The sequence below is a fragment of the Myotis myotis genome, unplaced genomic scaffold, assembly GCF_014108235.1.
Source record: "Myotis myotis isolate mMyoMyo1 unplaced genomic scaffold, mMyoMyo1.p scaffold_m19_p_1, whole genome shotgun sequence".
Lineage (NCBI taxonomy): Eukaryota > Metazoa > Chordata > Mammalia > Chiroptera > Vespertilionidae > Myotis > Myotis myotis.
The window spans coordinates 33,552,963-33,580,958 of NW_023416313.1; the positions used below are offsets into that span (position 1 = coordinate 33,552,963).

The following is a 27,996-nucleotide window of genomic DNA, read 5'->3' on the forward strand; positions in this document are numbered from 1 at the left end:
CGCTATTTGAATCATATTCTGGCGCTGCATTTGGGCATCCCTGAGTCAGATGAGACAAATCCCGGGATCCCGCACGGCGCAGGGCCCCGGGAGGGTCAAAGCGCGTCCCCGCCTCGCGCCGCGTCACCGAAGTCCCGCCCGCCCGCCCGCCCGAGACCTGCGCGCGGCGCGCGAGGGGCCGGTCCGCGCCCGCTGGAGGCGGGGGCCCTGGGAGCGCGGAAGCGGCCAGGCCATGGCTCCCTGGGCTGGGGCGGCGCTCTGGATGCTGAACCCCCTACGCGTTGTGTGGCTCGCGCTGGCCGCCGCTTTCCTGCTGACCCTGCTGCTGCAGCTCGTGCCGCCTCGCTGGCTCCCCAGCTGCGCGCTCTTCCAGGACCTGATCCGCTATGGGAAAACCAAGTGTGGCGCGCCACCGCGCCCGGCCATCTGCCGGAGCTTTGATGTCCCCAAGAGGTAACGGCGCCCCGGGCCTGAGTGCGGGTGGCCGAGGCTCGATCCCCGGGCGCCCGGCTCGCGCAGCCGGCAGGGGGCAGCAGAGGCGGGCGCGGGGCGGCGCGGCCCAGGCACGGCGGCCCGGGCTGGTTCTCCCAGGCGGCACGGTCGGCGGGTCTCCCAGCTCGCGCGCGTCCGCTTCGGGGCCCAGGGGGCGAAACGTCCCGAGTGTCCGCCGACACCGGAGAGCCGAGCCGCGGACACTATCAGGGGCGCAGGAACGTGAACTGGTGACGCACCGCACGGAGTCCCTCCCTTGGGAGAAGTGGCAAGGCTTCTGAATTTAGGCCTGGTCACCAGGAGGCAAATAAAGTCTCCTTTTTCTCCAGATTCCCCCTTTCCTCTCCCCTGCACTCACTCGCAGCGGTTCTCAACCTGTGGGTCGCGACCCCTTTGGCGGTCGAAAGACCCTTTCACAGGGGTCGCCTAAGACCATCCTGCATATCAGATATTTACATTAGGATTCATAACAGTAGCAACATTATAGTTATGAAGGAGCAACGAAAATAATTTTATGGTTGGGTCACAACATGAGGAACTGTATTTAAAGGGCCAGATTACAGGGGTGGGCAAACTTTTTGACTTGAGGGCCACAATGGGTTCTTAAACTGGACCGGAGGGCCGGAACAAAAGCATGGATGGAGTGTTTGTGTGAACTAATATAAATTCAAAGTAAACATCATTACATAAAAGGGTACGGCCCCTTTTTTTTTTTTTTAGTTTTATTCATTTCAAACAGGCCGGATCCGGCCCATGGGCCGTAGTTTGCCCACAGCTGGGCCAGAAGGTTGAGAACCACTGCTAGGGGCTTGCAGTCTACTTGAGGTGCCCAGAACTCACCAGAAATGAAGGCAGGCCGGCCCTTTGCGCCTCTGTTTCCATTTTTTCCCCTGCCCTCCACCCCAGTAGCCTGGAGGAAGGGCGAGATGCTGGTCCCCACGCTTGGCGCCACCTCCTTCGGCTGCACTGACCCTCCTAACCCGCACCTGGGCAGGTGCCCCTGGAGACAACTGTCTATGATGGTACCTGTTAGGCAAACCTGATCCCGAAGCTCCATTTGAATTTTAATAGATTTCCTAACCAAAATCAATGAAAGATTACAGTGTTGGGACTTAAATAGAATTCTTTCAGAAATTGTAAAAGATATAGTTTGATTTTTTTGGTTTGGGGTTTGTTTTTCTTTTTCTTTTGAACTCAGAACATAGCTGGTAAGAGTCAGCCAAACATTTCTAGGTGGTAGAGAAATAGGAGTTTTTTATATTCCATTAGAAATATTGGAGACCTCAAAACATTATTTTCATCACTGCAAGGATACTGTAGTTATTTCCCACCAGATCTTGTTATTTGTTACATTAGTTAAGAAACACAATTATTACTATATCAAAGACTTGTTTTTTAGTAGTGGTGGTACCTATATTTCCATACATTTGGTTTCCTTTGTAATCCCCACATATTTTATGCTTGTCATAACATTTTGAAAGGGGGCCTATAGCCGTCATCATACTGCCAAAGGAGTCAGTTCATGGAAGAAAAATGTTGAGAACCCCTGCTCTAGACTCTACATTTTCCATGCGTTAAATTTGTCTTGTTTGTAACCATATTCCTGATTCAGTGCCTGACAAATAATAAGGTCCTTGATCAATATCTTGTGAAAGATTTTTTTAAAAAGGTTTTAGGTTGAGTCAGATTATTAGTTAACTTGGGTGCTTGCTCTGAGAGAGACTTTAGATGAGAGAGGTATCTTCTCTTTCATTTTTAACTAGTATTTATAGAGAACTACTGTATGCCAGGAGCTATTTTAGGCTCCTTGGAGCTTTTGTTCTTGTAAGACATACAGTAAATATATAAACAAATCTTGTAAAACAAGCAAAATAATTTCAGGAGTTAATAAGTGCTTCAGAGGAACCCAGCAGGGTTACTTGATCCAGAGCTGGACTGGTGGGGGTGGCAGCGACAAAGCTGAAAGAATGATCCTAGGGGTGGGGCAGGAGATGAGTTCACTGCTCCACAGAGCCTTACAGGCCTCCGTGGCGATTAGCTTTTATTTGGCGTGTACGGAAAGCCATTTATGGCTTTAGGGTGAGGAAGGGAGCATGGCATTATGTGATTTATGTTTGTTTTTTTCTTAATCCCTTCACCTTTCTCACCCAGTCCCCTAAACACCCTCCCCTCTCACAGCTGTCAGTCTGTTCTATGTCTCTATGAGTCTGTTTCTATTTTGTTAGTTTATTTTGTTCATTAGATTCCACATATGAGTGGAATCATATGGTACAGTGCTTGTCTTTCTCCGACTGGCTTATTTCACTAGCATAATGCTCTCCAAGTCCATCCATGCTGTCGCAAAAGGTTAAAATTTCCTTCTTTTTTACCGCCGGGTAGTAAATATCCCGTTGTGTAAATGTGCCACAGTTTTTTTTTTTTTATCCAGTCATCTACTGATGGAAACTTGGGCTGCTTCCATATCTTGTTTATTGTAAATAACGCTGCTATGAACATCGGGGTACATTTATTCTTTTGAATTAGTGTTTCCAGTTTCTTCAGACATATTCCCAGAAGTGATTTATGTTTTGAAAGGATGACTAGCTGTTGTGTGGAAAAGACTGCGTAAGAGGTTATTATGGGGTCCAGTCAAGAGGTGATATATGGATTAGAGTGTTAGCATAATAGCACCTGCTTGTCCTGTAGGTGGAGATGACATTAAAGCACTTAGCCCAGGGCCAGGGCCTTAGTCAGAGGAACATTCGTTTCCTTTCTTAGTCAATCCCTTAACCCCACTCTGGGCCTGGCATCAGTTCTGGCAGTCAGCAAATATGTATTAAATCAGATCATGTCTCCTTGTCCAAAACCACTCAGTGGCTTCCAGCTCACAGGAAGAGCCCAAGACCCTTGTCCCCACCACCTCACTGACTTTGTTTCTTGTAGTTTATTCTCTCCGCACCCCCGCCCCACCCACCCACCCACCATGTGGCTCCAGTCCCGTTTTATGGGCCTCTTTGCTAGTCCTCTCTCTACCTCAGGGCCTTTGCACTGCCTGTTTGCTCTAACTGGGAAGCATTGCCCCCAACTAGCGACATGGTTTATGCTCTCACTTCCTATAATCCTGCTCAAATACTTTTTCAATGAGGTGTGCCCTGCCCATCCTGTTTAAAAGTATATTCTATCATCCTAGCATCCCTTCTTCTCTTCCCGGCTTTACTCTGTTCAGTAATCATTACCACCTACTGGCATGCTGTAAAACTTACTTTGTGTGGGAGTATAAGCTCCATAGAGGAAGGAATTGTTGTCTCCTGTGTTCATTGTTGTATACCCAGAGCCTAGAGCAGTCCCTGGCTTATAATAAGCACGAAAATATGTGCTAAATCAAAGGAGTGCTTGCTCAGTGTTAAGCCCTGGGTTACCATAAGGATCATCTTATCCATGTTCCCAAGGGCTAGGAAAACAGTGCTTCAGTTAAGCAAAGTGCCAAGGGAGGAAAAAGAGGCTAGAGCTGGGTCTTTTACTAGTAAAAAAAAAAAAAAAAAAAATAGCAAGGGATATAACCTCATCAAAAGTAGAACATGTTTTCTCTAGAGGGAAATCAGGCAAGCAAAACAAGCACTAGAATGTACAAAATGCAGGAGTAGGAAAAACAGGCTGCCTGTGCATCAGGAACACCATGGCATAAGTAGGGCACAGCAAGATGTGGCTTAGCAGCTTATACCAACATGCTCGAGTGGTTTGGCTGGCGTTAGCCGAGGTATAGGTGGGTATGTGTAATGCAGGGCCAGGAAAGCAGGCTCAGGCTGGTCTGAACTGCATGAATAGGAGTACTGCAGTGTGACTACCTTCAGGCCTCAGGGCTGGGTCTGAGCAAACCCTGCCACTCACTGTGTGACTGTGGGTAAGGACCTTAACCTTCCTGAGCCGGAGGTTTCTCATCGGCCACATCAACTGTATAGGATTGCTGTGAAGATGAAGTGAAATCATCTTAACTGGTCTCCCCCAGACTAGACTATTCTCTGCCTGGTTTCCAGAGGGATGTTCTTCTGTTTTGTTTTCTAAACTTAAAGAACCGTGAAATGAATGAATAGTGCTCTTTCTTATTGTGGTAAAATGTACATGACATAGTATTTACCGTTTTAATCCTTTTTGAGTGTATGCCTTAGTGGCTTTAAGTACATTCACATGTTTGGGCAACCATCACCACTATCAGCTTCCAGAACTTTCCTGTCAGCCAGAGGGATTTTTAAAAACATAAGTTATTACTTCAGGTCACTCTACTTCAGGTCACCCCTCCCCCCACCACACACACTTAATAAAAGTCAAGGTCCTTACAAGACCCTGTAGCATGTGTGCTCTCCCCCTCCCCATCTAGCCCTCTCCACACAGGTGTCCTTCACTGCTCCTCGGGGCCTTGGTGGTTGTCATTTCCTCTGCCTGGAAAGTTCTTCCCCCTCAAATGCACAAGGGTTACTCATTCTAGCCAAATGCCACCTTGAGAGAGGCCATCCCTGACCATCTGTCCAGGGTGACCTCCCCTCTGTGCCATCACCCAGCATTACCTGGATGTCCACAGGCTCTTTTGTGGACTGACCACTGAAAGGTAAACTTCATCAAGGCAGGGACCTGGTCTGATCGCTCCCTGCTGAGTGCCCCGCTCCAGCAACGGTACCTGGCATGTGTTAAGTGCTCGGTAAATATTTGTGAAAAAATGAAATAGGTAAAGCTGCTCCTCGAGAGCAGACCCCTCCCCTTCCGTGGGAGCCTGCAGGGCAAGGTGCTGCTGCCATCTGCTCTGCTCCTGCCTCAGACCAGACCTGGGCTCGCTTCTAGGAAGTGTGTCTTTTGTTTTGTTTTAATTTTTAGAGAGAAAGAGGAAGAGAGAGATAAAGAGAGGGAAATATTGATGTACTGTTCCACTCATTTATGCATTCATTGGTTGCTTCTTTTATGTGCCCTGATTAGAGATTGAACCTGCAACCTTGATGTATTAGGACGACGACTAGAAAGTGCATCTTAAGGAAAACGCTGGAAGGCAACCAAAGGCCAGGGGCCTGCAGGGTGGAGGGGGTTGTGAAATTAACACTGATGCATGAGCATTTGAAGAAACTAAGCTCGTGAGCCTGGAGAAGATCAGAATTAGGAACTGGACGGCTCAGAGAGGGCAGGTCCAGTGATAGAGAGTCTGTAACAGTAGTTGGGAGAATTAAGAGGGTTACTGTGGAATGATCGGATTAGGTCATTGTTAGGCAGACGGGGTTGTGGGCATGGTCTGGGTGCACTGAGTTCTGGTGCGCAGAATATTCTGGATCATCTGGAAGAGGAGTCCCTGGGTTTATGTTTAATCCTCCTGACTCCAGGTCATCTTACTTTGTCACAGTCTAATGAGACAAGAGGGAAGGGGGCTTACTATATACATGATCACTGAAGACCAGGGAAGGCCAAATGACCACCAGGCACCTTGCAAAGTCAGAATGATTCTGAATTGGTTTGGATGGAGAAAAATAGTAAGTGGACCAACAAAGAAACCATTAGGCCCTTGTGCCATATTAGGTGATTTCATTTCATCAAACCAACATCATCTTTCACATCAAATTAACATTGCTAATTGTAATTTTTATTGGTTTTGTGGTTTTATTTGTATTTCATTTGTAACTGTTGATTGCAAAATAAGCATTGTAATTATATGAGAGCTGTAACCCTCAGGAGTTGATACCTAGTTGTATGACTTAATATTTGTCATCTAAGTAATTTAGGTCAACACAGTCTAGAAGACTGAATCGGAAGACCTCTAAGGTTTCTTAACAGCCCTGAGCGCCTGTAATTGTGTAAATCTTGTGTAACAGTCGTATGGCTATTGCAGTAACACTGCTCCAGATTTAGAAATCTCACAGATTTGGCTTGCATTTAGCACAATCCAGGAACTACTTTGGAACTTGAGCCGAATCCAGTTACCCAGAGGAAAGAGAGCTTACTAACAACCTCAGTCTAAGTTTAACAGCGTCTATCATATTCTTGTTAACCTCAGGAGGCCACTTTTTCTTCTGAGTTCACCGGTCCCATCATTTGAAAGGAAGTTTTGAAATCTGAACACCTGTAGGATTCAGGTTCTATTAAAAAGAGTAACTAGATCAGTGATGGAGAACCTATGACACCCGTGTCAGAGGTGACACGTGAACTCATTTTTTTGGTTGATTTTTCCTTGTTAAATGGCATTTAAATATATAAAATAAATATCAAAAATATAAATCTTTGTTTTACTATGGTTGCAAATATCAAAAAATTTCTATATGTGACACAGCACCAGAGTTAAGTTAGGGTTTTTCAAAATGCTGACACACCGAGCTCAAAAGGTTCGCCATCACTGAACTAGACTCTGAGGATGGGGGGAGAGAAGAGAAGGGCACTAAAAAATAGTCTTACCAATGGACAAAGACACTGGGGCGGTGGGGGCTTGCCTGGGGTGGGAATGGCTGCGGGGGGGGGGGGGGTCAATTGGGGAAAAAGGAGACATGTAAAACTTTAGACAATAAAATAATAATAATAATAATAATAATAATAGTCTTTCTGTGTAATAAAGGGGCTCTATCCTGACAATTGCCTAACTTGTTTTCCCTTTGCAGGTACTTTTCTCATTTCTATGTCATCTCAGTGCTGTGGAATGGCTTCCTGCTTTGGTGCCTTACTCAATGCCTGTTCCTGGGAGCGCCTTTTCCAGACTGGCTGTACACTTTACTCAGAATTCTTGGGGCTGTGCAATTCCGCGGTAATCACAACCATTGCATCCTGTTCCTACCTTTCCTGCCTGCAGGAAGCTGTTCTTGGTATTTCATAGCCACTGTGAGCAAAAAGAGTTCTGCCTCGTCATACCCATCCCCGTGGGGATGCTCCCAAGTCTTTCACTGAGATCTTGGCAGAGCTGAGAGTTAGCTCTTCATCCCCGACTCCACAGCAGTTGCTGGGTGGTGTACGGACTGGCTGCTCTCCCTCTGATACTGTTTGTACTGTTGGTAAATTTACATAGACGTCTTTAGACTTAGGAGAAAAGCTTTTAGGATTCCCTTGTGTTTGCCTTGAAACATTTATACCGTCCAACCAAAACCGTGTCTCAGAACTCCAGAAACGTGCTGGAAAATTACTTTTTGATCACTGGTTACAACTGTTATAGCATAAGGCTTTGGTTTCCTGATAAAATTGACTGTAAAGACATTGACCAAATGATTACAAAACAGACATTACATTTGCCTCAGATAAAGAACAATTTTAAAAGAAAGAGCTGAAGGTGAAAACAAAGTGGCCTCAGTGCATGTCAGGCGGGGAGAGGGGCAGAAGTAGGAACATTGTTCTGGTGCTGGCTCTGCTCAGCAGCCAAGCCACTGGCTCCCCAGGAACAATCCCTTTCTGTGTGACCAGAGGAACCTGTTGCAAAAGATGACGGTCAGAAGGAAAAGCACATGCAGTTCCTGTTTGGGAGGGGAGGGCACCTCACTGAGTCCCGCTTCACACATTCAAACTCATCTCTTTATTTTGTTTTTGTTTTTCTGAAGATATTTTTAAAATATATTTTTATTGATTTCAGAGAGGAAGGGAGAGGGAGAGAGAGATAGAAACATCAATGATGAGAGAGAATCATTGATTGGCTGCCTCCTACAAGCCCCCAACTGGGGGTCAAGCCCTCAACCTGGACATGTGCTCTGACCAGGAATCAAACCGTGACCTCCTGGTTCTTAGGTTGACACTCAACCACTGAGCCCCGCCGGCTGGGTTTATGTCATTTTTAAAACCGGCATTTCTTCTTACTTCTTTTGGGGTAGAGGAGTGAAAGGCAGGTAGGAAGGTAGATCTCGGGGATTACAGTCTCCTAAAAGTATAATTTCTTTTTTTTTTTTAACATGGAAAGGAATGCTTAATTCTTCCTGTCTCAGTTCCTGCCCTCCTTTCTGCCTCTGTGGGTGCCTGTCTCTTGTCTCCCCGAACCCCAGGGATCCCCCCAGCTGGGGCTGCTCAGAGGTCTCCCCGGAACTCTTCCTGTCTTCATTATTATTAGTGCCCGGGACCCGGGACCCGAGACCCTGTTTGTGAGCACAGGCCCCTTCACAGTGAGGACCACGCCATCTCAAAGGCTTTCACAGGGTGAAGCTGAGTCAGGAGACCTGAGTTTGTCCAGCTCTGTCACTAGCTCACTGTAACCTTGAGCCAAATCTGTTGACTTCACATGGCCCACTCCCCGCTGCTAAGAAAAGCAGGGGAGCGTTAGACTGGATGATTTCTAGGCCCTTTCCTAGCTCTACTTTTGTTTACTACTATGTGTAACCGTAGGAATGTATAGTACTGGCCTAACTCCGAAGAGAGACATGCTGAATGTGCTGCTTTCTGAATCGCAGGGGGTGAGTTGGCGCTGTCTGCATTCTTAGTACTGGTGTTTCTGTGGCTGCACAGCTTGCGGAGACTCTTCGAGTGCCTCTATGTCAGTGTCTTTTCCAACGCTGTGATTCACATCGCGCAGTACTGCTTTGGACTCGTCTACTACGTCCTCGTCGGCCTAACTGTGCTGAGCCAAGTGCCGATGGACGGCAGGAATGGTGAGTGGTCCCTGGGCACTGTTACCTGAGTCACCGGGGGCCATGGAAGTTGGAGAGCAGGAGGCCTGCCCAGTCCATAACGTCTTCAGTAAAGACGGTAAAGGGCGAAGTATTCAGGAGGGTCAGAAGAAATGGGACGTGAGGCTTCCCTCAGTGGGGGTGAGGCAGTGAACTCACGTGGAGTAAGTCTGGAGACAGAGGAGGAGTGTGGTCCAGAGATGAACAGGGAGCAGGATCACCCACAAACAGGGAAAAGGGTCAGCAAAGACAGTGGCTTCCCCAGAGCCTCAGCCTTCCTGTTTGTGTGGGAAGGTGAGGGGTGAGGCTGGGGAAGGGGAAGTTGCGGCGCAGGATTTGACCATAGAAAACCAGAGGAGGAGCGGGCGGCCTGACTCGGGGTGGATCCTTGTGATGTGAAGAGGGAGCAGGGAGCCATTTCTTTGCCGTTTAGGTCTTGGGACTGTGCCGTTGATCTCAGTTTACAAGGATGCCGTGGGGCGAGGACAGCGGAGTACTGTGGTAAATCAGAACTGCGTCTTAACAAGTCTGACCTCTTACTAACCAGGAAGGGGGAACCAGAATCATGACTTTTGTTTGTGAGGAGGAAGTGAAGTGGGTTTTATTTTGTGGGGAGGAGGTGAATATCTAGCATATATGACTGTCGTTTTTGTGAAAACAATACGTGCTTACTGTAAGGAATCAAGTTGTTTGTGGTGACTGAAATGAATCTTTAGGACTGAGGTTAACTTCACCTTGCAGCCCAGGCACTGTCGGGTAGATCGCTCATGACTGTTGTCTCTCGGTCCAAGGCTTCATACATTCATCCTCGAAAACTGAGACCAAGATCAGCCGTGGGCAAACTACGGCCCGCGGGCCGGATCCGGCCCGTTTGAAATGGATAAAACTAAAAAAAAAAAAAGACCGTACCCTTTTATGTAATGATGTTTACTTTGAATTTATATTAGTTCACACAAACACCCCATCCATGCTTTTGTTCCGGCCCTCCGGTCCGTTTAAGAACCCATTGTGGCCCTCGAGTCAAAAAGTCTGCCCACCCCTGAGACGTTTCCAACCCTCAGCGAGGGCGTTTTCTCCTCAGGTTTGATTCGGTATCAGCGTGCCCCTACAACTCAGGCCTCCATGGCATGAGGAATGGTTTTCAAGTACATGTTATTGAGGCTGTTTCTCAATTCATGAATTATTTATCGGCTTCAGCTACTCCGCTAGCATCTCTCCACTAAGTGCTCTGAACCGAAGTATGTTCTTCCTCCCTGAGCTTTCTGCTGTGGTATTCTTGTGCAGTCCAGTATCAAGGCTTGCGCTGTCATTCCTGGGTGTACAGTATGGGTTTTCCACCCCAAGGAACTTGTCTAAGGACTTTGGTAACGCGCCAGCTTTCAGTTGCTTCGTTCCCATTGGCAGCACCTGTCTCTTCTGGAGTTTTCTCTGGTGGCCGGGCCCCACCTTCTGCCCTCACTCCGGTGTAACTAATGAAGAGAAGGCAGCCGTGGCACCCACAACAAGCTTTCCTGATACTCCCTTCTGCAGCTGTCTTTTGTTTCATCTATTTGTCCTTCATATGGGACAATATGGGGAGAACTGATCTCAGGAATTCATTGAGAGAGAATACACTGGGGCATTTGTCAGCTGCGGGGTCCAATAGAAATGGGCTTGGGGTTAGATGGACCTGAATCCGAGCCTGGCTTATTTAACTTCTCTTAGCCTCGAACCTTCATCTGAAATCAGGGATATTTACAGATTTCAGAGGATTGGTGTGAAAGTGAAAAGAAAGAATATCTCTCAACTACCCAGATCTCCACACCTCCTTGTCTTCAAGTCTAGAGACTCTCCCCCAGTCACTGTGATCACACAGTTCTATTTTCTTTTCTTCAGAGTACTATCTCTACCTGAAATTACCTGGGCTATTGATTTGTTTACTCGATTCTAGTGGCAGCTGCCACTGGACTGTGAATGTATGAGGACTGGGATCTTGCCTGATGTATTCACTGTTTTATGCCTCACATCCACAACAGTTCCAAGCTCAGTCAACACCATTAAGTAACAAATAAATGAATGATTAAATGCTACACAGATAAGATGCTCAGTAAATAGGAGCCTTCCCCTTTCCTGCATGATAATTCCAGCTTACTCTTACAAATCTTTTTTCCCTCCCAGGTAGTTTCTCGGCATTTAGAGTAGGTGACTGGGTAGTGATGTGAATTCCCAGACATTTGCTTCAACGTTTAATTCTATAGTGACTTGTTCTGAAAGCCCTTTTGATTAAAAACTGAATTTTTCATATTTTGCTTACTTTTTACTTATAAAAAATAACTTTTTAGTTATATGGTTAAGCCTAGTGAATATTAAGAGACTCTAAGTAAGTAGATTGTTTATATAGAACCAGGTTTAAAAGAAATCAACACAGGTAGACTTTGGTGGACTTTCCTTAGTCACTAGCTGTCATCTCGAAGTCCTACTCCGAGGCACCCACATGGAATAGCATGATCCTTCTTCTCTTGCCTGAATCAGCTTTGTAGCGGGCTCCCTCTTGGCTCCAGAGCCTCAGGCTGGTTGGTCCCTGTTATCAATGGACAACTCTGTTTCTTGAGCCAAGTCCCCGACCACCCCGACTGCTTCCTGCTGATCATAGGGAAGTCCTTAATTTGTTTTTCTGATGCCAGTACTTAAGAGCTCTGCATTCTTCTCTTCTTCCACATAGCTGGAGAAGAGAGGAGATAATACTCTGAGTACTTCTTTTCCTAAAACGAAATCTCTCTGACTAGGTTCTGTCTAATCAGAAAGGGATACTGTTTTGTTTTCCATCTTGGAGTTGACTTTTCTCCTCTTTGTGGGAAGCCCCCACCCTGGGCCTTCACTTGCAGTAGTTTTCTTGATTGACTGGAGCCCATCAAGTCAGCATTCTGCCTTCAGGGTCTCCCTAGCAATGGCTTAGGATAGCAGCTCAGGGAAAGGTGTCAGAAAGTGTTTTTCTGACAGTAGAATATAAGAAAGGAGGCATTAATCCAGGCTTGGAAATTAGCAAGGTTGTCGCACCACACGAGAATACATCACAAGAGTAGGAGATAGAGCTGAACTCTGTGCTTAAAGCATTTGAGGAAGGAACAAGAGAATGTATCGTTGTGGAATTTTCTGCCAGGTGCCATTGAAGCTGCCCCTGGCTGAGGAACAAGTCTGCTTTGGTGTTCTTCCTCCTGTACTTGGGAAATTCTATCAGCATAGTTTTATAGCCATGAGGAACAGAATAAGTGGATGAGTGTGTTCTGCTGACTGTGTGATTTTTCAGTTCCCCGAGCCTCTGAAATTTTGCAGCATTGGCCAATAACACAATTCTTATTTCTGCAGTCTATGTGGTAGGGAAAAATCTCTTGATGCAAACTCGGTGGTTCCATATCCTCGGTGTGATGATGTTCATCTGGTCGTCGGTCCATCAGTATAAGTGCCACGTCATTCTCGGCAATCTCAGGAAAAATAAAGCAGGTAAGACATCTTTTCGAGCCACTGCATATGGATTTTAATACTCGGAAGTTAATGGTCCATGTACTTTCATCCTTTTCCTTCCTGCCCTCATTAGGTGACTAATGGATCAAATATTCATTTTTGGTAAGACATCTCTCTGGGTCTTGATCTTCCCGTCTGTGAAATGAGAGCATTAGACTGAGAGTTCTCTCTGGCCCCACTAGTCCTGGTATTTATGATTCTACTAGAGGCCTGGTGCATGAAATTCGTGCACGGGGGTGGGGGAGTGTCCCTCAGCCCGGCCTGCACCCTCTCGCAATTTGGGACCACTGGCTCCTAACAGCTTGCCTGCCTGCCTCATCGCCCCTAACTGCTCTCCTGCCTGATCACCCTTAACCACTCTGCCTGCCTGCCTGATGCCCCTTACTGCTCACCTGCCTGCCTGATCTCTCCTAACTGCTTGCCTGCCTGCCTGATCACCGCTAACTGCTCACCTGCCTGCCTGATTGCCCTTAACCACTCGCCTGCTTGCCTGATCGCCCCTAACTGCTTGCCTGCCTCATCACCCCTAACTGCTTGCCTGCCTGATCACCCTTAACCATTCTGCCTGCCTGCCTCATGCCCCTAACCACTCACCTGCCTGCCTGATCACCCCTAACCACTTCTGCCTCGGCCCCTGCCGTGGCCCACGGCTTTGTCTGGAAGGACGTCCAGAATGATGTCTGGATGGTCGTTCGGCTGTCTGGTCTAATTAGCATATTATGATTTTATTATTATAGATTCTGTACCCACCATTTAGGGCCTGCACTGCATATATGTGTCTGACCAGTATGTGAGAACTAGTATGACCATGCTGAGTTAGTATCATCCCAGCCAAAACTCTTGACTTTTTTACTAGTTTTAAAACTTGTGTTAACTTATCACAGGTACAGTTTTTATTAGGCTTTTTGAAATATTAAAAATGGAAGAGTATTATTCAGCATTTATTGAGTGCTTATTTTGTGCCAGGCCCTACTTGGTTTTACATATAGCTTCACAAATGCTCACTTGAGGTGGGTACAGTTTTATCTCCATTTTACAGATGAGGAAACTGAGGCACAGAGAGGTTAAGCAACTTATCTAAAGTCCCCATGGCCATCACCTTGGGACTCCATAACATAACTTGGTGGCTAGTGGTAACAGCCAGTAGGTGTAAAGCCTGGGTTTGGACTTGTGCAGTCTCACTCTGGAGTCTGAGCCCTTTTTTTTAATGTTTATGTCATTACAGTGAAACTAAATTTTAAGAGACACTGCATGCCAGTTTTTGTATATCGTTAGTTTATTATAAAAGAGACACAGAAATTATTTATGTGATGAAATATTTCAGAACGTCAGTGAAATGGGCAGCTTCACACGATACCATTTCAAGTGATTTATTTCAGTCTGTGTACCTTCCAAGAATGTCACCACCTCTAAATAAAAAATAATCCTTGTTGTTTAGAACTACCTTGGTGCCTCCCCATTCTGGAAGAACTTTGTCTCCAACTTTGACACAAACTGGTCGAGTCTCTCCATCCTTTCTTTTGGAGCCTGATCCAATAGCCACTACTGCTGCTTGCATTGTTTTTCCTTGAGATTTTTCTGGGAGCATAATGCCTCCTTTGGTTACAGTTTCTGCAGCACTCCTTTCAGCTAATACTGGGTCAGAGCGGGGAAGAAACTTTCTGAATGCCTGTCCTGCCATGACTCCTGCTGCAGCAGTTCATACTCAGTGCAGGGCCCCAAGGAGACACCTACAGTCCGGCCTGCTGGACACTGAACTTGGGTAAAGGCTGCCCAGGGTGCATGCTCTCCTCCCCGTGAGAGAAAGAAGGCGGCCACAGCTTCAGAGGGCTCTGCACAGGCTACCGACATGACAACAGGCAGGCAGAAGAGAAGAGGATCTTTCTCTAGGCTTTGTGGAGTCTGAGCTCTTCATTTCCAGCTTGGAGGACTGTTGGCGTAACAGGTTCTCCTGTGCTTATTTATAGTTGATCGTGTGACCTGAGCATGTAGCTCTAATACACAGTAGACTGGCAATGGAAGTGTGGCAGGAGGGTGTTTTGCACGCATGTCTGTCATACTCTTTTCTAATAGGAGTTTTTGTAAATGATTTGGGGTGGGGGGAGGGTGATATGGTAGAACCTTCTTTTCACAGCTTCAGACGTTCAGGAAGTTTTCTTTTTTCATTTCAGGAGTGATCATTCACTGTAACCACCGCATCCCCTTTGGAGACTGGTTTGACTATGTTTCCTCCCCTAACTACTTAGCAGAGCTGATGATCTACGTCTCCATGGCCGTCACCTTGGGATTCCATAACATAACTTGGTGGCTGGTGGTAACATACGTCTTCTTCAGCCAGGCTCTGGCAGCTTTCCTCAGCCACAAGTTTTACAAAAGCAAATTTGCCTCCTACCCAAAGCATAGGAAAGCCTTCCTGCCGTTTCTGTTTTGAGATAACCTCAGTCATGAAGAATGCAGGCCAGGTGGCTGGCTCAATTCCTCAGGACAAGGACGTCTAGAGACCAAAGCGCAGTTTCGGCAGAGCTGTTAGAAACTCTGTGTTTATACCCAAAGTCTTCACTGGATGAGCAAAGCAATATCCATCAAGAAAATGAAACTTCAAAGCACTGCTTCTGGCAGACCCGGGAGTGCTGAGTTGCTTTACAAAACCAGCCAACTGCTAAAAACTGGATGAGACTCCTCGGGGCTGCTTCAAAGCAAACTAACCCAGAGCGTGCACACAGCTCCAAACATGCACCTACAGCCACAGAGGAAGAGGAGATCATCTGTGGCTTTGTTAGGGACAAATTAACTGGACATCATAATAAGTGATACAGTAAGTGCGCAGTGACTGCTTGTCGCATTTTAATAAAAGCAGAATAGCTTTTGAAAATAACAACAATATACCATTTCACACCAAAAGATTCAGGGAATAATGAGTCCATCGTAGTTAATTTATACTTTCACATGTTACCACAGATTTCCAGTATGGAATCATCACTAGTCATTTCCACTCCTCTCCCCCTCAAATCATAGCCCAACAGAAAGTCTGAAACCTCCTTTATTGAATACTTTTTGACATCCCTTTCCGGGGAGTACCTTAAAATGAAAGCATCTGAAAATAAAGTATTTTTGTATTCATGCATGAGAAGCCTTGAATGAAATTGAGTTACACTTCGGATTAGATAGTACTGTAGCCTCATTCATATGTAGTTATTCAAATTGGATTAATGTCTGCCTGAGTTTATTTTAACTAATAGAATGGATTGAAGCTATTGAGGATTAAAGTTGACACTTAAAATAGCTTATGTTAAAATACCCACGGTTAAAGCAAAGGGAAATAAATGCATTATGTGAAAGAAAAACAAACTTGAAAAATAATTTTTGCTGAGTGATGCAGCAAAAATTTCACATTCATGCAACATAAGATTTACTGGTTTATTGACTGGTTTATTAACTTCATTCTTATTATGTAGATGTAGTATTTTGGTCTACTCAGTACTAAAATTTTGCACTAATATATACCTTGCTAAGGAGGAAAGAACCTAATTAGGAATCAGGCACATATCAAACATAGTCTATGTATTTCCTCCCCTTACTCACCCCTCAAGTAGTAGACCAAAGCTGTTAAACTGAGATTCTTTTTACTAAATTTTAATATATGCATGTCAGAGCATATTCTAAAGTTCTTACAATAATTCTGCTGTAGCATTTTTCCTCCCATCATCCAAATACCACTTCAATGAGTTGCTCAGTCTATTCGAATAAATGACATATTTATTTATTTATCATTTAGATTTGCCATCTTCAGGACCAGGACTCAGGAACCAAACTTTCTACATTGGAAATGTAAAGCATATTGTAGTTTGGCCGTAATGTCCACATCAATGGCATGAATAATTTTTAACAGCAAATTGCTTGGGAGGAAATGTATTTTGCTTCAGCATGCCATTTTACACTAGGTCAGACTAGAATTTGGCCAATGTTCTGGAATTTCACTGTACTCTTAACTAAAGCAATGAGCATCCCTGTGAAGAACCATTCTCGGGGCCTTGATGAAGCGTCCCCAGTCCTTGCTATCCTTGCTGTCCCTTGCACGCTCTTTCATGCTCCTTACTTTACTTTTCCCTTTCTTGCCCAAACATTGCATTTCTGTGTGAAGATAAAAGAGGAAGTCATGATGTCCTCAGAGGGGCTCAGGACAAAGTAGCGTGGTCTTTGACAAAAGCTTAGCCACGGAGAATAATTGAGAATGGTGCAGCACTTGCAAGATCACAGTCAGCACTGCTTTTTGTGTCAATGAAAACTGTCCCTGTGCCTAAAGGGAGAGCACCAAAGAGAGTCAGCAAATTCATCACACGGGGAATCCAGAGATCACTTAGGGGTGGGGGTTCTTGATTTTCCTGCAAGCTTAGTTGAACCACCTCATTTCATTCTCTACTACTATTAAATTAGGGGGAAATGATACTGAACTACCTCATAACAGCATTCCCTGGGTTACCTACTGCCTAGAAAAAGTGTGCAGAAAATAGCCTTTGTTAAGTCTCCAAGTTGTAGCTCATCGCCTATGCTAACACTTGATTTCAGCAAGCAGGGATGATTTTATATCCACAAGACTGTTCTGTATTATGTGGGGTTTTTAAAAATTTATCTTTAATTATTGAAAGTATTACAGATGTCCCCTTTTTTCCCATTGACCTCCTTCCGCCAGGCCTTCACCACACTGTTGTCAGAGTTCATGGGTTATGCATATATGCTTGTAAATTATTTGGTTAATCTCTCCCCCCCTCACCCCTGTATTATGTTTATAATTCAATGAGTGGTTGTTGCTAGAATTCATACCAAAGATAAAAGAGCCTTTGCAGAGCCTTGGACGGTTTTCTCAATGGTTAAAGCGTCAGCCTGTGGGCCGAGGGGTCTCGAGTTCTTCCTGGTCAAGGGCATGTTTCCTGGGTGCATGCAGGAGACAACCAATCAATGTGTCCCTGTCACATCCATGTTTCTCTCTCTCTTCCCTTCCACTCTCTCTAGAAATCATTGGAGGAATATCCTCAGGTGAGGATTAAAAATAAAAAAAGAGCCTTTGCAGATATTTTATATGAAGCTTAATAGATAGTCTAAGGATACTATAAACATTTGCATAATTAAAGTACCTGAAAACTCAAGAACCACTGATGTGTAATATAGCTCTAAATGAACTAATATATTAAAGAATACCTTCAAATAGTAAAGGAGCAAGTAGACATTTTTTATACCTCTGTAAGCAATTTCTGCCCAGTCTTTCACATTACTTTTTGTACATTTCATGTCTCAGCTCTGGATTTAGTTTTGCGGTTACCATTACATATGTGTAAATGTCTCAGACATACAAATAGTCCTTTCTCTTCTGATTGTCTTTTATCTTCATTCAACTGTACCTGTCCAGTCTTTTACTGCCTCCCCTTTTATGATTTTAACCTAAATTCTCTTTTTATATTGTGCATTCGTAACCAAATGGCAGTTATTTTTTAAAATATTTTTGTTGATTCTGAGAGAGAGAGAGAGAGGAAGGGAGAGTGAGAGAGAGAAACGTTGATATCAGAGCAAAACATCCATTGGCTGCCTCCTACATACCTACTACCTGCATACCTCCTACCTGCATAACTCCTACCTGCATACCTCCTCCCAGGGATCCAGCCCCCAACTGTGTGATGTGCCCTGATAAAGAATTGAACAGACGACACCCACCCAACTGAGCAACACTGACCAGGGCTATAATTATAGTTATTTTTAATGCATTTCCCCACCTTTAACCTTTATAATTATTTAAAACCTATTCTGAAGTAGAGTTGCAATTTCCTGCTTCTGTCTGTCAGTCATGGTACTCAAAGTTTTATATACTTTTGTCTTTTTGTTTCTGGTAGATCAGCTCCTTCCAATATTTCTTATAGTGCAGGTCTTAGAGTGGTAAGTTTTCTCAGCTTTTGTTTGTCTGGGAAAGCCTTTATTTCTCCTCCATATCTAAAGGGTAACTTTGCTGGGTATATTACCCATGGCTGATGGCTCCTCTCCTTTAATATTTTGAATATTTTCTTCCACTCTCTCCTGGCTTGTGATGTTCATAGTGAAAAATCTGATGAGGATCTAATAGGGCTTCCTTTGTAGGTTACAATTTTTCCCACCAGCTGCCTTGAGAATTCTTTGTCATTAATTTTTGAGTTTGAATAAAATGTATCTTGGGGAAAGTCTTTTTGAGTTGAAATCAGGTGTTCAGTTAGCTTGCTCTAAAGTCCAGTCTTTCCATGGGTATGGGAAGTTCTCATAGGTTCCCGGTCCCCTTCCTCTATCCTTCTGATATACCCTCATCCTTATGTTGCTGATTTTAATAGATTCAGAGAGCTCTCGGTAGAGGTCTTTCCTTTATTTTTCTTAACTCACTTCTTATTTTTTCTTAACTCTTTTTCCTCTAGGTTTCGTTCTTAGAACTCGCTAATTCCTTCTCACATCTAGTCTGCTCTATTTCCAGTGCTCTCTAATGCATTTCTCATCTCATTTCATTTAATGAGTTCTTCAACTCTAGAATTTAATTATTTCTTACATTTTCACTCTCTTGGTAAAGTAATCCTTTTGTTCTTTTACTGAATTTCTGAGCTATTTGAGCTGCCCATCTGAGTTCTCTTATGATCTCATTGAGCCTCTTCATAATTGCAATTTTGAATTCTCTGTCATCTAAATCACAATATTCCAGGACTTTGGTTGCTAGAGACTTTTCGTTTTCTTCCTGTGCTTCCAAGTGACCTTGGTTGTTCCTGGTATCTGATGGATTGCACATTTGAGGTAATGATTTTTTTTTTTCTTGTTTAGATACTTGTTTTGCTCTCAACAGTGCAGCAACTTGATAGGTAGGGCACTTTCTTTTGTTTTCCAGTAGATGGTGTTATAGTGCAAGTTTTTTTGTTTTGTTTTAATTTTTTAAATATATTTTATTGATTTTTTTACAGAGAGGAAGGGAGAGGGATAGAGAGTTAGAAACATCAATGAGAGAGAAACATCGATCAGCTGCCTCCTGCACAATCCCCACTGGGGATGTGCCCGCAACCAAGGTACATGCCCTTGACCGGAATCGAACCTGGGACCCTTGAGTCCACAGGCCGACGCTCTATCCGCTAAGCCAAACCGGTCAGGGCTTTTGTTCTTTTCTTGCTTGTACTATTTGTGCCTGGAATCACAATGGATCTCTCCGTGGAGTAGCTCATATCATGGTCCTCAAGTTCCATCCTAGCAAGCAAGCAAGGGTGTGCAAGACACATGACACAGTCTCTCCATAACCTAATCTTGGAAGTGACATCTCATCCTTTGGCCATATTCTGTTTGTTATAAGGGAGTCAGTATGTTCAACCCACTAAAGCACACTTTAGAGTTCAGGATTTTCATGCGATTCAGGATTACAGCAATTTGTGTGGGACACAAAATAGGAATGGATACCTTTCTTCTCTCCCATACTCCAGAGTCTACAATGCTGAAAGTAAAATTTGTTAGAAGATGAGTGCGCTCCATGAAACCAAACTCAAAAACTTAGAGATGGGAGAGACATCTTTTATCTTTTATAAAACTCCCTATTTCATTGTTCAATAGTTTTGTTTTTCCATTCCAGAATTCCAGAATGTATAGAATAAGTCCTATCCATAATGATGGTTTTATATGCTTTACTATTTCCCCTTCTCAGAGCAACTTTCCAGGTTGTCTTTGTTAAATTGTGTTGTTCTTGTTGTTTTATATAAGAAGGACATAGGCTCTTTTTTAAATTTCTTAATTGCTTAAGGTGTTACAAATGTGTCCTCATCCCCCCATTAACCCCCAACCTCCCCCCCCTTTCCCCCACACACTCATGCTCCCATCCCCCTGTTGTCCATGTCCATTGGTTTGGCTTATATACCTGTATACAAGTCCTTTGGTTGATCTCTTCCCCTTACCCCCACCCTCCCCTGCTTTCCCTCTGGGGATTGATAGTCTGATCGCTGTTTCTCTGTTTTTGGATCTGTCCCTGTTCATCAGTCTATGTAATTCTCTATATTCCACAAATGAGTGAGATCATGTGGTATTTATCTTTCTCTGACTGGCTAATTTCACTTAGCATAATGCTCTCCAGTTCCATCCATGCTGTTACAAATGGCAAGAGTTATGAAGGACATAGGCTCTGAACTCAGATGAATTTTATTTGCATTTCCTGAATTGCATTCTCTGGAATGTCTATCAGGGTGTGGCGATTTAGTTGCAGAAGAGTGTGATACTATGAGGGTGTGTTGGAATGAATAAGTAAGGTCTGAGAATGCCGTTTTTTGGCATGCCTACTAATAATTTTTACTTATTCATAGGGTGTAGACTTCTCATCAAGATCAAAAGGCATTTTGGATACAGGTAGACCCTAAAACTGACTAGTAGAGTTCACAAAGGGCATGGCTACCTACAGACTGAGCACTCACTTCAACTTGCCTTGCAGTATCCAGGCCTACCTTTCATTTTCATGACTTGACAAGGTCTGTGTCCTTTACCATAAAATTCAAACTTGTATATAGTAAGAATCAAGAAAGACCCCCAAGGAAAGTGCTTAATGGCATCATAGCACCCTGATTTGCCTACTAAAGGAAACAGCTTTTAGGAAAGTGTTATAGGCTCTGTTATAAAGACCCTTATCATCTCCCACTTGCATACTGTGTATTCTGATTAGATTTCCTAGTCAGCAGTCTTTCATAGTTTCGTCTAAACAATATTTATAAAGTTATCTTTGCACACTCTTGGTGAAGAATAATGCCATCTTAATCTTAGATCTAGGAAAGAATTAAGTCCTCTTGGGAAACAAAGTGGGGGGATGGAAATCAATCATGAGATTCTCTGTACGTGCAGGCAAAGGCAGAAAGACTCCTACCGAACTCAGGAAGTTTACACACATGCACTCTTGTGGAGTGTACAGGAAATACAATGGTTACGATATTCCTCCCCCTGGATCAGATGCTCAGATCAGATTTTTTTTCACTGACTGAATCAGTTCAGTGCCTTATATTAAAAGAGCACCTACCTATTTCCAGCTGTTGACACGTTACTCCTCTGAAAACAGAAGAATAACAATTTATCTATTCAACCAGATTTACTTAACATCTACTATTTGCAAGCTCTGTGGTAAATGCAAGGTAATGGAAGACAAGATTTTTTGTTCTCAAGGAGCACACACTTACGTATGAAGATAAGGTAGATTTCTCAAAAACCTATTGCCTCAATTTAAGATCATGGAAGGAATATATCAGTGCCATCATTTCCCCACCACCTCATGTTATTTATATACAGCTCAAATCCTGATGCTTGATAGATTGTAGGACCACCCACAGGGCCAGTTTCATGAGCATGCAACCTCTGCCGTTGCACAGGGCCCCACTCAGAAGGGCGCCGTGCTTGAATTAATCCTATGCTGTTGCTGCCTTGGAAAATCTCAATAATTATTTTTGAATTTGTGTTTGGTAAGTGAAGTCCTGTGGGACCATGGAGCATGCATGTGAGCAGCGGGACACAACGGGAGGCACTGCCTGCGAGCAGCGGGGCACTGCCTGCATGTGTGCAGAGGGCTCGGGCAGTGCAGGTACCCCAGCATGCCCGCACATGCTCAGAGCAGTTCAGGGCGCTGCTGGGCGGGCGCCTGGGCCACATTGCAGTGGTGATGATGATGGCAGCAGTAGAAGCAGAGGCAGCAGCCATGGCAGTTCTGGCTCCAGAGAAGGGAAGGGGCTCTGCATGGGGACTGCCCAGCCCCTCAGTGGTGGGCCAGCTTGCCAATCCCTGAGTCATCTACACAAATATCAGCTCTCCAATCTGTTGGGGACAGTAACCGCTGCCACTCAGGCAGCAGACTTTATCGGTAAGTTAGAACAAAGTAAGAATGTAAATATGAGCATTGCAATAAAACATTTCAAGGAATTACGAGAATTTTCTTAAAAGGTTTAGGATCTCTAGTTTTGAAAACTGCTGCAACCTTGCAACACAAATAACCACAGTTGTAGGAATATAAATCAAATGTAAAGACCATCACACTCTATAGAAAATAACACTATCTTCATATGAAGGTTTGAATTAACCAATTTTTTTTTGTTGTTAATGAGGAAGGTAATTAAAATTGTTTTCCCACTCTGGCTGGTGTGGCTCAGTCAGTTGAGTGTCATCCCGTGCACCAGAAGGTTGCCAGTTCGATTCCCGGTCAGGGCACCTACATAGGTTGAGTGTTTAATCCCTGGTTGGGGTGTGTACGGAAGACAATAGATGGAAGTTTCTCCCTCGCTCTGATTTCTCTCTCTCTCTCTCCCTCTCTCTCTCCACTCCCCCCCCCCCCCCCCCGTCTCCTTTCTTTCTCTCTAAAAATCAATTAAAAACTTAAAAAAATTGTTTTCCTTTGTAATTGAAGATACAATGACAGAAAGCATAAATAGGACTTTTGAATTACACCCAAATCATGAAGCCACTTTCTGTTGACTGAGGAAACTAAAACACTATTGTATAAATTTATACTTAAAAAATAAATTCAGATTTACATAAAACTAATTCATATGAAGAATTAAATCTGTTTAGAAAAATTTAAGTGCTAACGTTTGTATTTCAAAATAATGTATTAGAAATGTATCTTGGTGTTGTCACAGACTATAAAGATTCCTAACAATTGCATCAGCAGATTCTTTTCAAAATGAAAATGATCTAAATTTATTTGTGATTGTACATTTGCCACAAGCGACTGATGTAGCTTTCAGTCGTGTCTCTTGAAAAAGAAACTGCATGAAATGAATTTCTGATCTATTGAAAATGAAAACAAAATGAAATAAAATAATAAATCTTGATGAACTTTCAGACCAGTAAGCTAGAAGATTTTCATAATCAATCAAAATATCACATTAATAAACTATTATTGTTTATTGTATCATGTAGAAGTAACAGCAAAGATATCATTTTTGTAATTTTTAAGTTCATTGAGTTACTCATGTATTACTATTATCCTTATTACATTGGTACCTCTCACTGCACTTTTTTTTCCTGCTTTATAAACATTTTCATTTTGTACTGGGCCCAGCAAATTATGTAGCCAGCCTGACCCACAGGTAAGAGTATTGACAAATTTCTATCATAAGCTATTATGGAAGACAACAGTTCATGGTTATGAATCCTTAAGAAGTGTAGAAAGAGCCCTAGCTAGTTTGGCTCAGTGGATAGAGCATTGGCCTGTAGACTAAAGAGTCCTGTGTTCGATTCCAGGCAAGGGTACATGCCCGGACAGTGGGCTTGATCCCCAGAAGAGAGGGTGCAGAAGGCAGCCGATCAATGATTCTCTCTCATCATTGATGTTTCTACCTCTCTCTCCCTCTCCCTTCTTCTCTGAAATCAATACAAATATATATTTTTAAAAAGTGTAAAAAAAGAGCAAAAAAATGCATGTTCTTGGTATGTTTCATACAAAATCTATCAACTCGTAGGCATTTAATCTATGTGAAAACAGTGTAATAATATGGCTAGAGTGCGGAATTTGGCATAAGGAAAAATCTGTATGTGATCCAAAATGGATGTTACAAAAAAAAGCACTTTGAGACAATACCTCCACTGGGTTGGCATCTCATTAAAATTATGGTTTTTGCCATCCAAAGAACGAGTTTAACAGGAATCAACAGCAATTCAAATGAGGGTCAAACTCAGGTACATTATAAGCAGTAAGCCTGTCAGACTGCCTTCTATCAGCATTCTGTGATTTTCAGTTACGGAAAGCTATTTTTCCAAAGAAACAGCACCACAATACAGACCCTGTTCTATTCTTAGTTCCTTCAGAACTGACAACTCCCAATAAACTTTGTGCAGAAACAAAATCACAATAGAGATGACTGACATTTGAAAATAAAACATCAAGCACTTAAACCCAATTTGCTTCCCATAAGGCTAAAAGAGATTCACCTAATTATAATTGTTTTTATTTTTTATGATTATAAAAAATCATGTAAAACAAATGTATTGCAGGGATTGAGACACATAAAGAAGATGCACATTTAGAAGATGCACACATAAAGAAGATGCAAAAATAACTTTAGTTCTATCTTCTTGACTTAATGAAAGTATGGATTTCTAAGTGATATAATTTTGTGTCAGTGCTTTTAATGAGCCCACTTGAGCCACACTTCTAGTACTAATATTATGACAGTAGATGGAGAAAAGCTACAAGCATGTATAGAATTATAGTGAAAGACATCCTAAACAATGTTTTTAAAATTAGGAAAAACAACTGCAATACATGTAAGAATAGAATGGGAAAATAAATGTCCATAATATATAAAGCCCTCTTACAAATTAGTGACATTTTTGGCAACAAGCCTCCGTTTTCTAGGCCGCCTGTACAATGTAATTTAACACTGAAAGAGAAAAACAAGTGAAGAGGAACTGAATGAGGAGAGTAGAAAGGCTTTTCTCTGTCTGGGTGGTACTGGGTGAATGAATGGAATGACTGGGGACTATAGGCTGGCAGAGCCATGAGCATTTATTAGCCCCTGCTCCCTCCCTTCCCACCCAGTCCTCCCGCCTGGGCCTCTCTGTATCACTACCTAGCACCAGAAGTTCTGGTTTTAAAGTGAAAATAATTTAATGAGTTAGAACAGGATCAAAGAGAAAAGTGTCTTGTTTATCAGATAGTATCTCATCAACACAGTGGTTAAATTTAAAAAATAAAAAAATGAGACTATTTATCCAGGTGCAGTATCCCAGGAAGGGTGGGATGTGGCATGTTTGCTGCAAGCCTCCTGTTTCCATCAGGTGTGATTCCAGTTGTATGGAGGGTTTACGGTTAGGGCATTCTTATATTGTAGATCTGTAAATAACCATGTACGTATGTGAAAGTTGGACAGCAAAGAAGGCTGATAGGAAACAAATTGGTTCATTTAAGTATGTTGTGGAGGAGAGCTTTATGGATACCCAGACCACAAGAAAGATAAAGTCAAGCCATAGACAATTTAGCTCAGTGGATAGAGCATCAGCCTACAGACTGAAGGGTCTAGGGTTTGATTCTGGTCAAGGGCACATACCCAGGTTGCAGGCTCCATTCCCAGTAGGAGGCGTGCAGGAGGCAGCTGATGAATGATTCCCTCTCATCATTGATGTTCTATCTCTTTCTCCCTCTCCCTTCCTCTCTGAAATCAATCCTATATAATAAAGAGGTAATATGCAAGTTGACCCTCACGCCGTAATGTCACAAAATGGCGGTGCGCACAGTGGGGGTGGGGCAGCAGGGGCGGGACTGGTGGCCACTCAGTGCAGCTTCCACCGGGGTTCCTATGGCCCTGCAGGGGTGTGGGGGTCCCAGCGGCCGCTTTGCGTGACTTCTGCAGCCCTGTGTGTGCTCCATGGGGGCGGGGCCTGGTGGCCGCTATGCATGGCCCGGAGGCGGGGCATCGGGGTGGCACTCCAGGACTCGGGGCTGTCCCAAAGCATGCTGGCCATGTGGGGCGGGACTCCAGGACTCGGAGCAGTCCCATGGTGCAGGGGAGGGGGGAGGGCAGGCTTGGGGGGGAAGGGTCCCAGGTCTCACACAATTTCACATGATGGGTCACTAGTAAAAAAATATTTTTAAAAAAGATGAAGTTAAGCCTAAAATATCACTGGAGGCAAAAATGACAAAAGTGAAGCTATCCTACTTTGGGCACATGAAGAGAAGGCAGGGTTCTTTGAAAAAGACAATAATGCTGGGAAAATAGAAGGCAGCAGGGAAAGAGGAACGCAGAATATGAGAAGGCTTGGCTCCATAAAAGAGGCCATAGGCATGACTTTGCAGGATCTGGGTAAGATTGTAAGGACAGGACACTGTGGACATCATTCATTCACATGGTTGCTAGGAGTCAGAGCTGACTCAATGGCATGTCACACACACACACACACACACACGCACGCACACACACACATCTAGAAAGGAGTAAGCTTCTTGCTCCAGCACATAGAGAAAGAATAGCAAACTGGCAGATGGCAGGCCAGACCCAACTTGGGTAGGTGTTGTTTTATCAGCACAGGTTTATAAAATTTTGAAATGTGATTGTGATGGTTAACTTGATATGTCAATTTTGCTAAGCTATGATGCTTGTTTGTTCAAATACTAATCTAGATGTTGCTGTGAAGATATGTATAGATGTGATTAACATCTATGATCAGTTTACTTTAAAGGAGATTACCCTCAATAATTTTGGTGGGCTTTACCCAATAAGCTGAAGGCCTTGAGAGCAAAATCTGAGGTCTCCTGAGGAAGAAGGAATTCTACCCCAGGACTGTAATATAAAAATATTGCCTGAGTTTCTAGTCTGCTGGCCTGCCTTGAAATAGACTTATCAGCCCCAACAATCACCTGAGCCAATTCCTTAAAATAACTCTATATATGTATACAAACATGTATCCTATATAATAAAAGGCTAATATGCAAATCAACCGAACAGCGGAATGACCAGTCGCTATGATGTGCAATGACCACCAGGGGGCAGACGCTGAACGCAGGAGCTGTCCCCTAGTGGTCAGTGCACTCCCACAGGGGGAGCACCGCTCAGCCAGAAGCCGGGCTCACAGCTGGCGGTGGCGGGAGCCTCTCCCGCCTCCATGGCAGCACAGGGAGCGGGCCTAAGCCGTCAATCAGACATCCCCCGAGGGCTCCCAGGCTGTGAGAGGGCACAAGTGGGGCTGAGGATCCCATTCCCCTGGCCCCCCAAGTGCATGAACTTCGTGCACCAGGCCTCTGGTATACTTATATATGCATATGTGTGTATGTGTATATATATATATATATATATATATATATATATCCGGTAAGGGAATTTGGGAAATGTCACAGCAGTTAGCTGTGGCCATACAGCTAGGTTCTAGCCAATCTATATATATAAAAGCCCAGCGACTGGAACAGCAGAACGACCATAACAACCAGAACAACCAGTGGCACTGCGGCAGCCAACCAGCCTGAATCGGCCCCCAACACCCCAAATGGGGGTGGGGCTGGCTGGCCAACAGCCCACGGCCCTTCCTCTCCACTAGTCTGGCCCAATGGGCCCTCATTGGGGTGGGCCAGCTGGACCCCACCCATGCACAAATTCGTGCACCAGGCCTCTCGTATGAAATAAACAGATGTGTTTTGTGGACATTTCCTTAAAAGACATGTACCCGTTTCCCTGTTCTTTTTTCAGCCAGTCCTGCCTGGAACTGGCTGTTAGAGCTATCACAGCCTTACTGCATCATGAAGATAAAGGCCACACCCTAAGAATAATAGAACAGAGAGCTGGAAGGAACCTGGATGCTTGGTCACTGTGGAGCTGCAGAATTTATTCTGAAATGCCTCTCTTGAAAGAAAAACATCTTGCCCTGACCAGTTTGGCTCAGTGGATAGAGCGTCGGCCTGCGGACTGAAGGGTCCCAGGTTCGATTCCGGTCA

The 27,996-nt window shown here is 44.0% G+C and overlaps 2 protein-coding genes across 5 annotated transcripts; one reads left to right on the forward strand and one right to left on the reverse strand.

Moving 5' to 3' along the window:
• Positions 1-148: 148 nt before the first annotated feature.
• Positions 149-27,996, forward strand: SRD5A3 (steroid 5 alpha-reductase 3). Of its 4 annotated transcripts, none has more exons than XR_004971803.1 (6): positions 233-453; positions 7,095-7,237; positions 8,856-9,053; positions 12,417-12,551; positions 14,744-15,387; positions 27,752-27,986. XR_004971803.1 is itself a non-coding variant. In XM_036334279.1 (5 exons), exons 1-5 carry the CDS (start codon positions 233-235, stop codon positions 27,823-27,825), a joined length of 771 nt encoding a protein of 256 aa, XP_036190172.1. In that variant the 5' UTR covers positions 149-232; the 3' UTR covers positions 27,826-27,996. The 4 variants fall into 4 exon arrangements, 2 of the variants coding, with proteins under 2 accessions (XP_036190172.1, XP_036190152.1); XR_004971802.1 differs by lacking the exon at positions 27,752-27,986 and adding an exon at positions 16,348-17,778; XM_036334279.1 differs by lacking the exon at positions 14,744-15,387 and having other exon boundaries at positions 149-453; positions 27,752-27,996.
• Positions 13,846-14,533, reverse strand: LOC118668911 (10 kDa heat shock protein, mitochondrial-like). Its single transcript, XM_036334291.1, has one exon. It carries the CDS (start codon positions 14,251-14,253, stop codon positions 13,948-13,950), a length of 306 nt encoding a protein of 101 aa, XP_036190184.1. The 5' UTR covers positions 14,254-14,533; the 3' UTR covers positions 13,846-13,947.